This window comes from Mya arenaria, chromosome 13 (assembly GCF_026914265.1).
Source record: "Mya arenaria isolate MELC-2E11 chromosome 13, ASM2691426v1".
Lineage (NCBI taxonomy): Eukaryota > Metazoa > Mollusca > Bivalvia > Myida > Myidae > Mya > Mya arenaria.
Genome location: NC_069134.1, coordinates 59,905,968 through 59,917,164, shown reverse-complemented (window position 1 = coordinate 59,917,164; position 11,197 = coordinate 59,905,968). Strand labels below are relative to the sequence as shown.

General features: G+C 37.3%; 1 protein-coding gene across 2 annotated transcripts; it reads right to left on the bottom strand.

Moving 5' to 3' along the window:
* Window positions 1–731: 731 nt before the first annotated feature.
* LOC128214065 (2-(3-amino-3-carboxypropyl)histidine synthase subunit 2-like) lies at window positions 732–11,188 on the bottom strand. Of its 2 annotated transcripts, none has more exons than XM_052920312.1 (7): window positions 11,124–11,188; window positions 9,514–9,686; window positions 8,726–8,844; window positions 7,377–7,597; window positions 5,675–6,313; window positions 4,915–5,082; window positions 732–4,645 (listed from the first exon to the last, which is right to left on the bottom strand). In XM_052920312.1, exons 2-7 carry the CDS (start codon window positions 9,664–9,666, stop codon window positions 4,515–4,517), a joined length of 1,431 nt encoding a protein of 476 aa, XP_052776272.1. In that variant the 5' UTR covers window positions 9,667–9,686; window positions 11,124–11,188; the 3' UTR covers window positions 732–4,514. The 2 variants fall into 2 exon arrangements, with proteins under 2 accessions (XP_052776272.1, XP_052776273.1); XM_052920313.1 differs by lacking the exon at window positions 11,124–11,188 and adding an exon at window positions 10,933–11,093.
* Window positions 11,189–11,197: the final 9 nt, after the last annotated feature.

Genomic DNA, 11,197 nt, shown 5'->3' with positions numbered 1-11,197 from the left:
AGCCCTGCATTTACTAACGATTGAATAATAAAAGACCAGCCCGTCCCTAAACGTATCTTCGTACTCAGCTGTAGGGTGTGTGTGTGCGTGTGTGTGGGGGGGGGGGGGCTTCAGCCATAAGGCCCAGGGCTGAACCCGTGCCTGTATTCAACATTAAAATATTACGTCATGACTTTTGTCGTTTGCTAAACATCATTAATTATAATTATGGTCCAACACCATCATAGTTATTATAATTTAGGTTGTTAAATATGAGGATTTATTCTGCTCACACAGTAGCATGATAATCGGGCCACCAGCATTATAATTATCTGTAACTTACCATTGTATCAGTAAATTTCCATTGACAGTCAACACCAGGCGTTTGTTGATTTCGTTTGTTTTCATACGCACTTTGTGTAATGCCAGGCGCATAGATGCCTATACGCGAATACATGGCTGAATCCACATGATTCTGACAAAAAATTCAGCCAAAGTTGCAGAATGCGTTTTTGACTACTTGATCCTAAAACTGTCCGTTTTCCAGTACTAAATAAAGCACCTTAAAAGCACCATATTGTGTCATAGTTTTCCGAGGGGTCATGCCCCCGCATCAACGCAGAGCGAATTATGTCTTCCAATAAAACAATGAACGCAAGGCTGTTATAACTTTTTATACCATTTATAGCAATATTTTTTCACATATGTAAATCACATAAATCAATGAATAAGTAAATTTGTGATGAGAAACAATTTTTTATTTACAAAGAATTTATAACAACTATAACGATTACATAACAGATAACACTGTACATGCGTCATTCATTTTATCTGTTCTTCATATTAGCAAAGTGGTGTGTTCAAGTGGTTGAGTTATGTTCACATTTCCTACTCTTTTTTTCTTTTTACCGTTATAAAACATATTCAACTGATGGACTACTGAATCAAACAACACTGACTCTGCTTCTATTGTTTACACCCTTGTTTACACCAGTAATGGGTTCAGAACTATATCCCATGGCAACACCACTCTGCCCCATTTTCAATTACACCCTTGTTCTACTCCAGTATACTGGGCTCCGTTCTGTATCCCATGGCAATACCCCTCTGTCACTTTACTGCCTTGATACAGAAGTGATTGACATTGATGCCTTTTAACACTTCTGTTCTACTCCACTACCCTGCGTTTAGTGCTGTATTCCATGACAATACTCCCTTAAACCCTTGTTCAAATCCATTATTTTAGGTTCAGTGCTGTATCCCATTCCAATACCCTCTTAAACCCCTTGTTCTAATCCATTATTTTAGGTTCAGTGCTCAATCCCATTGCAATACCCCCTTAAAACCCTTATTCTTATCAATTATTTTAGGTTCAGTGCTGTATCCCATGGCAATACCCCCTTTAAAACATTCATTCTAATCCCTTAATCGGGTTCAGTGCTGTATCCCATGGCAATACCCCTTTAAAACCCTTGTTCTACTCCAGTATAGTGGGTTCAGTGTTGTATCCCATGGCAATACCCCTTTGAATCCTTGTTCTTATCCAGTATACAGGGTTCAGTGTTGTATCCCATGGCAATACCCCTTTGAATCCTTGTTCTACTCCAGTATATTGGGTTCAGTGTTGTATCCCATGGCAATACCCCTTTGAACCCTTGTTCTACTCCAGTATACTGGGTTCAGTGTTGTATCCCATGGCAATACCCCTTTGAACCCTTGTTCTTATCCAGTATACTGGGTTCAGTGTTGTATCCCATGGCAATACCCCTTTGAACCCTTGTTCTACTCCAGTTTATTGGTTCAGTGTTTTATCCCATGGCGGCAATACCCCTTTGAACCCTTGTTCTACTCCAGTTTACTGGGCTCAGTGCTGTTTCCCAAGGAAATACCCCCTTGAGCCCTTGTTCTTCTCCATTATACTGTATACAGTGCTGCATCCCATAGAACCCCCTTGAAAACCCGTGTTCTACTCCAGTATACTGGGCTCAGTGCTGAATCCCATTGCAATACCCCCTTGAACCCTTCTTCAACTCCAGTATACTGGACTCAGTGATGTATCCAATGGCAATACCCCTTTGGACCCTTGTTCTACTCCAGTTTACTGGGCTCAGTGCTGTATCCCATGGCAATAATCCCGAAGTGTTACGGATTGGTGTTGTTACGTATGTTGGTTTTCGTACCAACTGGGAAAAGCGAAACTCAAATTCATTTTTCAATTCTCATTGAGAGGTACCAGGTAAACACAACCAGAAGACAAAACTGTAAGATAACCAGAAAAACTCTTTATTAGAAAGGTCACAATAGGTCACAATGCTTGTCTCCCCTATTGTGTGGTCCTGGCTGAGAAAAAATAAATGATGGAAATGAAATTTTGAACTGGAGACAAATCAACAGTGAAGTTTGGTTTATTCACCCGTATTAAATAGTGAACATCTACTGGGACCTTGACCTTTGACTTACTGATCTCAAAATCAATAGGGGTCATCTACTAGTCATGACCAACTTGCATACCAAGTACGAAGTTGCTGGGTGCGAGCGTTTTTTATTTACTGAGCCGTAACTGTTTCTCCACCTCAAGGTCACGGCGACCTTTACCTTTGGCCCACTGATCTCAAAATCAATAGGGTTCATCTACTAGTCATGACCAACTAGCACACAAAGTATAAAGTTCCTGGGTGCAAGTGTTCTTTAGTTATTGAGTGGAAACCGTTTCTTCACCTCAAGGTCAGGGTGACCTTGACCTTTGACTTACTTATCTTAAAATCAATAGGAGTCATCTACTAATTATGAACAACTAGCATACCAAGCATGAAGTTCCTGGGTACAAGCGTTCTATTGGTTATTGAGCAGAAACCATTTTTAAGCTTAAGATTACCGCCAACATTTTACCTGAAGGTAATGTCAGCGACCTTGATGGGGACCTTGACCTTTGACTTTCTGATCTCAAAACCAATAGAGTTCATCTACTAGTCATGACCAACTAGTATACAAAGTATAAAGTTCCTGGGTTAAAGCGTTCTTTAGTTATTGGCAGAAACCGTTTCTTCAACTCAAGGTCACGGTGACCTTGACCTTTGAAATACTGATCTCAAAATAAATAGGGGTCATCTTCTAGTCATGACCAACTAGCACACCAAGTATGAAGTTCCTGGGTGCAAGCGTTCTTGAGTTATTTAGCCGAAACCGTTTCTTCACCTCAAGGTCACGGTGACCTTGACTTTTGACCTACTGATCTCAAAGTCAGTAGAGGTCATCTACTAGTCATAAACAACCAGCATACCAAGTATAAAGTTCCTGGACACAAAGGATCTTTAGTTAGTGAGCGGAAACGTTTCTTCAACTCAAGGTCATGGCAACCTTGACCTTTGACCTTGTGATCTCAAAATCTATAGGGGTCATCTACTAGTCATGACCAACTAGCAAACCAAGTATGAAGTTCCTGGGTCTAAGCGTTTTAGAGTTATTGAGCGGAAAGGAAGTGTGACGTACGGACTGCCGGACGGACTGCCAGACAGGGCCAAAACAATATGTCTGCCCATGAATGTACAGCACTGCCATGGGATATACCACTAAGCCCAGTCTATACTTTAACCCGTGTGGGTGTTAAATATTATCTGAGTGCAGATCTTACAGGTTAGTCGTAACCTTCTTGAAAGTTGCCGAGTCAGGATAAAAGATTTTGTTCTTGAACTTTTTTTGTGGGCAGAGATTACTAACCTTGTACTAAGTGTTACTCTTTATTGAATACGTTGTACGTTATGAATATATTTACAGCCTTATTTATGAATAGATTGGGGAATAGATAACGATGTTGCATTCTTAGGTATTCTGGTACAGCAGGATCATAACTTTTCAGCAGTCTTACGAATTTGTTACTAAGCTAAGATCTTAGAGAGCTGTTCATGAAGAGTGTTAAATACTTATGTTATTATATTGGATCTTTCGTAGTAGTTGCTATTTCCAGAATAATAATAATAAATTGTTCATCAAATAATATTTAAACTTGAATACGATTTTGCAATATATGATCTTTGTAATTAAATTTTAATTTCATTTATTTTATTTCAAATATAAATATTTTATCTATTTTTTCTTTGAACCCTTGTTCTACTCCAGTATACTGGGTTCAGTACTGTATCCCATGACAATACCCCCTTGAACCCTTGTTCTATTCCAGTATACTGGGCTCAGTACTGTATCCCATGACAATACCCCTTTGAACCCTTGTTTTTACTTCAGTTTACTGTGTTCAGTGCTGTATCCCATGGAAATACCCCTTTGAACCCTTGTTCTACTCTAGTATACTGGGTTCAGTGCTGTATCCCATGACAATACCCCTTTGAACCCTTGTTCTACTCCAGAATACTGTGCTCAGTACTGTATCCCATGGCAATACCCCTTTGAACCCTTGTTCTACTCTAGTACACTGGGCTCAGTGCTGTATCCCATGGCAATACCCCTTTGAACCCTTGTTCTACTCCAGAATACTGTGCTCAGTACTGTATCCCATGGCAATACCCCTTTGAACCCTTGTTCTACTCCAGTATACTGGGCTCAGTACTGTATCCCATGGCAATACCCCTCTGCCCCTCTACTGCCTTGGTAACAGGGGTTTCCCCTAGTTTCTGTTCAAGACCTTGCCATGATCGCATTCCCAGGTATTCTCCTGAAAAAGCAGAACAAATCTTAGCCTCATTTTAACAGTTTAACACTTCCATATTAGATGCCATTTTTTTATTTCAATCATTTGAAGCAGTAGATTACAACAGTGGCTGGCCCAGTTAGTGGATAGTTTCATCAAAATGTATCAAACTTCTTAAAAGAGTGCTAGATAATGAAACAAGTTCCAGGCCAACAACATAAAGACAATGACATAACCTCTACATTTTTCTTCAAAAAACAGACAAATTTGCAAAGTGCAAATTTCCTTCCTACCAGCACTTTCTGCCTGGGTAGCCACAGTGAGTGAGTCGTCGCGCACCATGACTGCAGTTCCCGCTTCCACATCTCCGAGCCCCGTGAAGCGCAGCCTCCCTGTTACCAAGGAGATATCAGTGTCATCTGTGACGAGGGTGTCAGGGATAGGCTTGAAGTGGTTACCCCCTAAAACCGACAGCAGAAGTCAAGATACATGTAACATCATGAAATAAGCACTAATGGAAAATGTTTCCTTGCCCAAGTTCTTAAAACATCTCTAGCATAAAAAGCTTAGGTATTTTCTTTAAATTATTTACTTAAAAGTATGTTATTTTTATACTAATCAAAAATGATAATCATAAAGATAACTTTTTAAGAACTGTTCAAAATGAGAATATAACACAAATTATCATGCTTAGCTTGATTCTGTTATAAGAGACTGTAGATGGTTTGAGGAATTAGGGCTAGGGCAATGTTAACTACTTTATGGGATTTCCTAAATAAAAGATATCCATATAAAAAAAATCTTTATACAATATGCACAGCCAATGAAAGAGTTTTGAGCTAGTCTTTCCTTATTTTTGATAGGCAATACCATGGAGTCATAAACCTTTTTATCATTTTAAATATGGCTTTTGCACAAATTTTTTGTACATCCAACCCCTTTAAGAAGGGCATATGATGAGCTACACACATCTGCTGAATATTACCAATACCAAAGTATGTAGATTCCTTTTTTTTAAGTATCACGCAAAATTAAGCAACATTCCACTCTCACCTTCTAAAAGTTGATGAAAATCTGTGGGGTATTCCCCAGTCCATTTCCGCTCTGTGTTACATGCTAGTTCCATTTCGTAAGGTGTGACCACGGGCCGATAAAACTCTGATGAGTCCAGCAACGAATTCTCGGCACAGGCAATCAACACAAACATATCTATCTCCATGAAGTTGGCGAGCTTGGCAACATTTATCTTCCCAACTATAAACACATAACTCTTCTTCCCAGCTTTCTTAATTAGCACCTTAAGCCTGTCCAAGATTTCTAAATAGTTTGAAACGCCTAGTGTTCCCACTAAAATTCCAACAATTTTTGCATCTTTTGCTTTTTCTACTAAGTAATATCTTTTCATTAACATTTTGTTAACATTGACACTTTCTTTTCTACCAGTTTTTGTCATTGGGTTATATGAATAAAACTGGCACCCTGGGAAATTATACAAGATATTCGTAAAAGTCAAGCTTTCAACCCCGATAAAGAATACCGAATAGTCATCTAGGGTGGCATCATCAGGTAGAAATACAGATCTTCCACATTTGTACACTGTTTTAACATTAGCATTCACCTCTGAGTCACTGGGACCTAAGTTGCTCAAAACCAAATTTGTATATGTCTGACTTAGGCAATTCATTATTTCATCTGAAAATAAAAATAAACAAAATGGACAATTATAAAGATGTATATATGAAGATACAATACAACAACACTAAATAGAATGGGTATGGGGTTTAGCTAAAGGGTTTTTTAGGGTGCTACACCCTGTTCTTTTTCAATAGTACTCTTCTGCCCTTATGAAGACCAGCATGGGCACCATTCTGCCTTCATAGTATTAATTCCTCAAGACTGTCAAACATTTCTTTTGTGTTGTTTAAAACTTATAATAATAAGATTTAAAATACATGTATACAAACTTTACATATCCGGCAGTTGAAACCTAACATAACTTTAATTAAACACAATTTCTAACATTTTCTTCCAAATTCATAATGTTCAAGTTCTTTAAAGCCCGAATCAATGTACCCTTTTAACCCTTCAATAGCACCCGGCCTGTCCCTTTCCTGCAGCACACTGTCCTTTTTAAATCCTGGCTTAAACCCTAAGGTACTTAATTATATGTACACCACATAAGGCAACAAAAGGTACGTCATTGTAATCAATTTAACCAATAATACAGATATTTAACCTACTCAAGAGACTCACAGATTTTATGTTGGCAGCAATTGTTGAAATTGAGTTATATTTACTTACTTTTATGAACAAGCACCATACTACTAGAAACTAGCAGATGCCCATTTCAACAGAATTCTTTAATCCAAGCATACAATAGTTTAAATTTCAATAGCATTACTTATGTTTTTGGCAAAATATATAGCAGTTTCTCTCACAATTTAAACAAATTATTAACATTAGACCTCTAGTTTAATAGATCCTTTTATCATTCGAAAAAACTTTTTTCTTTCTTTATATTTTACACAATTCTTCTTGTTCCATGCCAAAGGATACAAACCATAAACAAGTTCTTTTAAAATGACCTAAATTTATTCAGAAATGGTGAAGTGCAGTTATGATTGACAGAGTTACTGACTAATTTATCCATGGGCTACTCCACAGAGATGTCATTTTACATAATTATTGACTTATTTTTAAATAATTCAGCAATAAATGATGTTAACCCAAAAAAGAATGTAAACAGAAAACATACCACAAGCATACTGGTAGACAGTCTCGTACATGACAATCACTCTAGCCCCAGTTTCCGGGTACAAAAGACGAAACTCGTTGACGCAATTATTCACGTCAAGGGGCAACCGACCATACACGAACATGACGGGCATCGTCGACGGCTGGCTGAGACAAGAGCGTCCATAGTGCACAAGACAGTCAGCGTTGAAGTGCTGGGCTGCAACTTCATCAACACAACAGCTGAAAAGTGAAAAATATGATGATAAGGGGTGTGAACATGCATATTAGTATTCCAGATAATGGTCATTGGTTGGCTGAGACACAAATTCATATAGTGCATAAGCCAAGGCAGTTGCACTGTAGAGTTGGGCACTAAACAGCTGAAAAAAAGCAACTTTACAAGTACATGTATCTTTCCCAAGAATATGGAATTGATCAAATTATCAGCATCTGGCACGTGTAGAAGTTGGTAATAAGGCTGTCGGGTTACCTTAGAGATATGTGCCTGTCTGATTTTTGGATCAACCTCACACACTTGTGTATGATACTCTTTCTAAGTTTAATTGTGTTTTATTGTGTATAATATACAAACGTTATGTAAATCATTTCAACAAAAAATACTTTTATATAATTGGGTTGGGCCACAAGTTATAACGACATTAGAAAATGGCCATCCCCGCTCCCCTCCAATACTTGCATATCTGAAATGTTAAATCTGATGTAAATGTTATTTTTATAGCAGATTAACCAAATAGCACATGCATAGTTGTTCAATGACATTACATGTATTAATTTTAGATAAAGGTTTCTACATAATTTTTTCACAAACATATCCTATTTTGACAGTAGCCTCCAAATCTTATTTTGACTCTGCCTTTCAATCATGTTACATTAATCACATATCATTATCTATAAATGTTATTCTGGAATGGTGTGTTGTGGCAATGGATTTGTCTGACCCATGTTTTGGAAGACAGAGATTTCAAGGCCCGATAAATATACAAAAACTGACTTTCATGAATTGTAAATGTTATTTTGATAATTTTAAAAAATAAATAAATTATAGTAAAGGTCTGAGGGCTATTCCAGTAAAACATTATAACTCACGGGGGGAAGGCAATTATTTAAATAGTATAAAGGTGGGTGTCTTTTTCTGCTAATTTGGACCCTGAAAGGGTAAATTTGCTTCTGTAGGGGGGTTGTATATTTTAAAAGTGCCTTCCCCCTGGGGGTTATATGTTAAAACTGAATAGCCCTGAAGTGAATGCATTTTTTTTAAATGACTTAAACACATTATTTTAATGAATTTACATATAAGGTGTTCTAAAAATATTTTAGAGAATATTACAACTGCCTGTCTAGAAATACCTGCCATATGAAGTGTCCCCTAGAATGAACACTGAACATCCAGCTGTGACAGACTTCTCCAGAGATGTTGAAACGGCAACAGCATCACCCATCAACTCATCAGAAAATTGTAAGGCAACCTGACAAAATATAAAGTATTTTATTTTACTGATTTAAAATTACATGTATATAAATATGCATGTCTAATTCTTTAATTGTAAACATAACGCTATCAGTCTCTTAAAACAAACATGAAAAAATACGCTTACAACTAAAAAACATACCAAAAAGTCCATCTGCGGACTGCTCTCAAAAGGGAGAAATGCAAATTATTTTTCACAATTTGGATCATCTCCAATATTAAACGAAAAAAATCAACACATTGTTTTTAATTTTTTTGCCATTTTCTGCTAAAAGCTTCTAATAAATGTAGAAACAGGAAACTAATTTTTCAAACAAAATAAAAATTGTGTTTATTTTTAGTCTTCAAATTGAAAAGTCAGTAGGCCTTTAAAACAGCCAGTGAAGTGCGCAGGTGTGAGCTTCTAAATTTCTTGCTTTTTAAAATAAACCAAATTAATGACTTTAATGAAAATTGTGTTATTGTTTTCATTACTTAATGGGAAATCAGCAGTTACAATCTGTTAACAATGTTTTTTGGATTGTCAGATCTTTTCTTAATAACTTAATGTGATAAGTTCGTTGATCTGGATCATCTCATTGGCAGGTATGTGAGCTTGAACACAATATAATTGTAATTATTGTAATAAAAACAATGATTCTTTTTAACCTTTCAATGATATATTTACCCTTTTAAATCCATTTTCTTGAACCCAGTGGAGAGTTCTTTCCAACTCATACACAACAGAGATCTGATCCTGCGGTGTCTGGCTGGACGGTTTGTTCAATGTCTTTCTTAGGACAGTGTCACTATCAGTGTAGAATGCTGAAGTCCCTTCCATGGTGCCAGCAGCAGCAAGATCTGTAACAGTTAAAGTGTTTAATTTTCATTTTCAAAGAAATGGTGGTGGGGCCCTTTGAGAGGGAATTATAGCATACTGGTTGGAGAGCAGTAGCCGGCAGAAAGCAGTATCCGGCAATCGCTTTTTATTCGTGTTTTTTTTAAAATATTCTTAAAAAAGGTGAGAATGGTAAAAAAGAACCGTATCCAAGCAACACCATTTTGCATCAAATCCAACACAAAGCGTACGTTTAAACATTTTATTTACAAAAAGTATTGGAAATGTCAAAAAGTTCGCCAACTTTCTCGTGGGGGGATGCTCACGTGAATGTTACTGCGCATGCGCAATTGAATAAATTTGCATATATCTAATTATAGCACTAGCATTTACCGACAGTCAAGTGTTGGTTATGAACGATTATTCGTCGATGAATCACAGCAAAATGTATTTATAAAAAAGCCTTATGAAATGATAATTTCATATTGCCCGTCAATCGCTTTCAAACAATATTGAGACATATTCAAAATTTTATGTATCCATGGCGTGGTTTAAGACGCGTTGTTAAAGCGAGACTACTCCAGCGCTTGGTTACCAGTATTACTTCCCTGTTCAATAGAGGCGCCATATGGGGAAATTATACTTAATAAGCCGATAAATATCGGTTTTATAGTCAAGGAGCGGTACTGAAATAAAACTGCCAGGTACTGCTTCTCATAATCCGTAAATTGGCACTAATTGATTACCCCCTTTGTCGCCCCAATGAGGCACGCGCTTCGTGACGACACAAATTTTAATATTGTAAAGTTAGTAGACCTTGACCCCTAGTTTAATAAAATGTAAGTATTATTTCCGTTACATTTAGATCTATCGAGAAAATCTTCAAAAACATGCAAAAACTGCCAGCTACTGCTCTCCAACCAGTAGTTTTGGCAAAAAGGGGAAACATACTAACATAATTAATGCACTAGTCGATTGTAACCACTGCCCCCACAGGTCCGGGGGTATACCAGGGATAGCCGGCGAAATGGGCCGTGTTTTTACCTTCCAGGTGGCCTTGCAGTGCCGGGTTAATCAACTTTTAAATGGGATAGTTTTGTCTTCGCACAAAATATAGCGGGGAATGGGCCTTACATAGGGTCCCTGGGGTGCGAGGGCATTTGACAGGGAAATACTGCCATGAGAAATTACAAAGGACTTTCTGTAGCATAGTTGCGTAGGAGCAGAGGCTTCTGAACACTAACTTAGTCATTATGACTAAACACTAACTCAGCTGATTTAGAAATAGAACTAGATGCAAAGTTCTTCTGAGATAATATTCTACTACAGCTGTTGTCAACAGCTATTCCGGTATTTTCATCGCAGTATGTATGGCAAATTTTCGATTATCAGCAGATTTACATTCGTCAAAATAGTTAACAACAGTTATCGGACAGAAACAAGTAAATAAAATATCTCACGTGTTTGTTTTGACAGATTTTGGTAATGCTCGTTTCAGTGAAACTACACCAGACTCTTATTAAAAATACAACTT